Here is a 4,992-nt window from a genome sequence, read left to right on the forward strand (position 1 = left end):
CCAGTGTCACGGATGGGCCCGCGAGCGGCCGTGAGCTCGCGAGCGCCCCTTTGCCGTGCCAATTAGGGTGGTCTGACACCCTCTACTCGCCCGCCACGTCTTAGATCTTATTGGTTCAGTATGGGAGGCTGCCTACTCGCACCTAACGGCACCTCAATGGTCTCACTACCGCTCCAAAGTGGGGTCCTCTCCCCCAGCCTTATGGGCAAATGCGTGCCTCCAAAACCTCCCCTTTAGCACGCCCCAAGCCTCGCAGCTGTCCCGGGGGACGTTGTCTGGTCCCCTTCCTGTTCTGCGCCCTCTCCGGGCCTCGCCCTCTCTCTGGGGCCTGTACCGCGCTCTCGGCGCTCCGCCCTCTCTCTGGGGCCTGTATCGCGCTCTCGGCGCTCCGCCCTCTCCGGGCCTCGCCCTCTCTCTGGGGCCTGTATCGCGCTCTCGGCGCTCCGCCCTCTCCGGGCCTCGCCCTCTCTCTGGGGCCTGTATCGCGCTCTCGGCGCTCCGCCCCCTCCGGGCCTCGCCCTCTCTCTGGGGCCTGTATCGCGCTCTCGGCGCTCCGCCCTCTCCGGGCCTCGCCCTCTCTCTGGGGCCTGTATCGCGCTCTCGGCGCTCCGCCCCCTCCGGGCCTCGCCCTCTCTCTGGGGCCTGTATCGCGCTCTCTTGGCGCTACCCCCTCTCTGGGGCCTCGCCCTCTCTGGGGCCTGTATCGCGCTCTCTTGGCGCTACCCCCTCTCTGGGGCCTCGCCCTCTCTGGGGCCTGTATCGCGCTCTCTTGGCGCTACCCCCTCTCTGGGCCTCGCCCTCTCTCTGGGGCCTGTATCGCGCTCTCGCGGCGCTGCGGGCCTCGCCCTCTCTGGGGCCTGTGTGCCGCGCCCTCCGCGCCGCGCCCTCTGCGGGCCTCGCCCTCTCTGGGGCCTGTGTGCCGCGCGCCCTCTGCGGGCCTCGCCCTCTCTGGGGCCTGTATCGCGCTCCCTCCGCGCCGCGCCCTCTGCGGGCCTCGCCCTCTCTGGGGCCTGTGTGCCGCGCCCTCCGCGCCGCGCCCTCTGCGGGCCTCGCCCTCTCTGGGGCCTGTGCCGCGCCTCTTGGCGCTACCCCCTCTCTGGGGCCTCGCCCTCTCTGGGGCCTGTATCGCGCTCTCCGCGCTGCGCCCTCTCCGGGCCTCGCCCTCTCTGGGGCCTGTCCCGCGCTCTCCGCGCTCGCGCTCTCCGGGCCTGGGGCGCTGGCCACGCCTCACGCGCTTGGGGCTCAGGTGGCCTTAGCCGTGCCTGGCCCCCTTGACCCTTTCCTTGGGTCTTTTCCGTCACCCTCCGGGCAAAGTGCCGCCCTTCCGGGCCGGGGTCCAACCCCGTGCTCTGTGCCACTCCGGCACCACCGTTGTGCCCCCCTGGCACCGTGCCCCTACTGGGCACCCGGAGCCCCCAAACTGCTGGGGAGCCCCGCTGAGGCCTCCTCGCTCCCCTACAGCCTCACCCGGTCCTCCGGTGTAAACTGTAACTTAAAGCCAAGCCCGAACGGCTGTAACAAAATCAACGAAGAGCCTACCTGCTCGTAAAGCCAATGCTCCGTCCTACCTCTCATCAGGGCGATCTTGTTCCCTGCATCATTGCAGCCTGTTAGGGGTAAGGCTGCAACCCCCGACTCTGGCCGCTCAGCTCAGCCGCAGAGCTCCTGCTTCTGCGGCAGCCAGAAGGGAACTGCTCCCTAGGCTTTGGCCTAGCTGTTTATAAGGGCCTGGCCCTGCCCCTCTCTGGGCCACATGACCTGCCTGGTTGCCCTAGCAACCCCCATCTGTGTTGCTTCAGGCCTCTCCTCTTCCTGGTCTCTCCTTAGGAGCGGGGCGCGGGAGTGCCCCGCGACACAACCCCCCCCCTTAAGTTCAACACTCACCGGGCCGGTCTTCCATTCTCCAGGCAGTGTTCTCCCTCTAAAGTTCTTTTCTTGGTCTTTCGGCAGGTATCCAGCAGCGTATCTTAGAGGCGGAGGTTTTGAGGCGCCTCCTACCCGCCTTTTACCCGAGGGGCAACAAGTGGGATTTCCTGGGACGTACCCGCCACAGGTAGCCCCCCCCACCTTCGCTGGCCTCGGTACTTTACCTACCACGCTAGCTGAGTTTCTGCCTAGTCCCTGGAGACTCCTTCTCTTGTCCAACCTCATGGGTTCTTCCTTCACTGCAGCTGGTGAAGTTCTAGCTCTTGTTTCCCCATCTTGGAAATCCTGGAGTTTGCCCCAGATCTCCCACTGACAGCTCAGCGCCTTTCTTGCATCTTCCTCTGTGCAGAACTCGATTCTCCCCCGACCTGTGGGCCGCCCTCGGGGTCCTTTATAAATTTCCACGAAGGCCACCCTGCCTATTCTGGCCTCGAGGGTTCTCTTTAGTACCCTCCAGGAGGTTTTCCTGGGCAGACCGTTCACATAAAGTTGCGATCTCTTCCTCTTCTTCTCTCTACCTTTACCCGGCGGCTCCGTCTTCCTTCTACCTTGCCCCTCGCCTCCATCCGTTCTCTGGGGCTGGGCTATGCCTCCGTTTACTGACCCGCTTTCTGTATTCTGCTGTCTCAGATGGGAGACTCCTGCTGCCTTCCCTTTGTCTCTCGGGTGCAAGGACTTCCTTTGAGGGGAAGTATGTTCAGCTGACACCGTTCCTACCCTCCCTGCTAAATCGGCTGTTTCTCGCTTTTCGGTGTCCCGTATGGCTCCTCCTTCCTTACTCTGCCGCCAAGTCATGCCCCCAAGTTGTTCCCTCAATTGGCTCATTACTTGGGCATGACGTTCCTGCCACTGGCCCCATCTGAGGTCCCAATATTCTTGAGCAGTCAGTAGAACCTCTTTCTTTAAGGCCTCTAGTTTCCCAGCGAGAAAATCTTCAACCTCAGCACTCCTCCCAGGGTGCTCTGGTCCAACTCCCTTTCCAGGGTCTCCCGGGTTCTCCATTGTGGGGCACCCTTCTTTCTTTAGGCCTTGCCTTAACTTAGACCCAGCCTCCCCCATGCTTATCTCCATGGACTTGAGGGCTTTCATGAGCCGCTCTTCTTCTCGCATCTCCTCCTCGACAGCCTTTCTTTCTCGGCCTAGTAGCTCTTCAAGCTCTCCTAGCTGTTGCCTTAGCGGGCTCATGTTCTCCAAGGTCTGCACCTCCTGTTCTACTAGGGTCCTGGCCTTTAGCCCTTCAGTTTCCCTAACCTCGCAAATCTCTAAGGTTAGTTGGTCCCTGGCCTCCAGGAGCCCCTGTATCTTTCCCTCCAACATCTGTTTCTCTTCTTGTAGCTGTTTCTTGTCGATAGCCAATTCTGTCTCTTTACCCTGGCTATTTCTTAAGAGAATCTCCAATGACAGGGCCTGTTCTTTTATATGATTATTTTTTACTCGCAAGTTCTGCACCTGAGCCCTTAACTCCTCCTTTTCCTTTTCTTGTTCCCTTAGTTCTTCCTGCAGGGACTGACATTGTTCCTGTAGCCCCTCATATTTCTTCAGGAAGGCTTTTACTTTCTCCATCTCCTGTCCCACTATTGTATTCTCCTCCTCTATTTGGGCCTGGGATCGGTTCCGCTCTTCCCGTAGCTGTCTGACCTCCTGTTCAGCCTCCAGACAGCCCTCCTGCCACTTCTCTCTGTCGGCCCGTAGCACCTCTATCTCGTTCACCTGGTCACGGACTTCCTTTTGAAGGGCCTCTATTAGGGTTTTGGCTACATTTAGTTTTTGTTGGGCCTCCCGCTGTTCTTTTATAGGTATGGTCCCACCCTCAGGAGACCGTGCCAACCAGGCCTCCATATTCTCTTGCATCTCCCGCAACCTTCTTTCCCTCTCCTGACCTTTCTGGATTTCTTGGGCCAGCAACCTTTCTATTTCTCGAGTCCTATCTGCCTCTGCCGCCATCAGGCGTCTAATCTCTTTTGTCGCCCCTTCTTTCTTACTCGGCGACAGTTGCTGATTGAGTGTCACCACTTTTGCCTCGGCCCTCTTTCTCTGGGCCTCTGCTAGGGCCAGGTCACGCTCCAGTAGGGCCATCTTTTCTCTCATTCCCTCTATTTTTAGCAGGTCAACAAAATTCTCTGGCCTCTGGCCGTTCGGCTTTTTCTTCTGAGACATTATTTGCCCTACCCTTATCTGCCTTGGGTCCGGGCCTCAGTCTCTCCTACCCAATTCCTAGCAATGGGTATCCTCCCGTTGCACCACCACTAAACTGCGTCACTCTCCTCTCACTATAAGAGTCCGTCTACTAATTTAGCCCTGGGTTCTCTCTCCCTCTAACGGGACACGGGCTTCCTGCCCGCGCACGGCCGGCTTCCCGGCCAATGCACCACTTTGTCACGGGTGGACCCGCGAGCGGCCGTGAGCTCGCGAGCGCCCCCTCGCCGTGCCAATTAGGGTGGTCTGACACCCTCTACTCGCCCGCCACGTCTTAGATCTTATTGGTTCAGTATGGGAGGCTGCCTACTCGCACCTAACGGCACCTCAATGATCTCACTACCGCTCCAAAGTGGGGTCCTCTCCCCCAGCCTTATGGGCAAATGCGTGCCTCCAAAGCCTCCCCTTTAGCACGCCCCAAGCCTCGCAGCTGTCCCGGGGGACGTTGTCTGGTCCCCTTCCTGTTCTGTGCCCTCTCCGGGCCTCGCCCTCTCTCTGGGGCCTGTACCGCGCTCTCGGCGCTCCGCCCTCTCTCTGGGGCCTGTATCGCGCTCTCGGCGCTCCGCCCCCTCTCTGGGGCCTGTATCGCGCTCTCGGCGCTCCGCCCCCTCCGGGCCTCGCCCTCTCTCTGGGGCCTGTATCGCGCTCTCGGCGCTCCGCCCCCTCCGGGCCTCGCCCTCTCTCTGGGGCCTGTATCGCGCTCTCGGCGCTCCGCCCCCTCCGGGCCTCGCCCTCTCTCTGGGGCCTGTATCGCGCTCTCTTGGCGCTACCCCCTCTCTGGGGCCTCGCCCTCTCTGGGGCCTGTATCGCGCTCTCTTGGCGCTACCCCCTCTCTGGGGCCTCGCCCTCTCTGGGGCCTGTATCGCGCTC

The 4,992-nt window shown here is 61.3% G+C and overlaps 1 protein-coding gene across 1 annotated transcript; it reads right to left on the reverse strand.

Moving 5' to 3' along the window:
* Positions 1–1,364: 1,364 nt before the first annotated feature.
* Positions 1,365–3,976, reverse strand: LOC149869683 (uncharacterized). Its single transcript, XM_090037377.1, has one exon. The coding sequence runs from the start codon at positions 3,868–3,870 to the stop codon at positions 1,711–1,713; it is 2,160 nt and encodes a 719-aa protein (XP_089893503.1). The 5' UTR covers positions 3,871–3,976; the 3' UTR covers positions 1,365–1,710.
* Positions 3,977–4,992: the final 1,016 nt, after the last annotated feature.

The sequence above is a fragment of the Crocodylus siamensis genome, chromosome 3 (assembly GCF_052110815.1).
Source record: "Crocodylus siamensis isolate JL-2025a chromosome 3, ASM5211081v1, whole genome shotgun sequence".
NCBI classification, from domain to species: domain Eukaryota; kingdom Metazoa; phylum Chordata; order Crocodylia; family Crocodylidae; genus Crocodylus; species Crocodylus siamensis.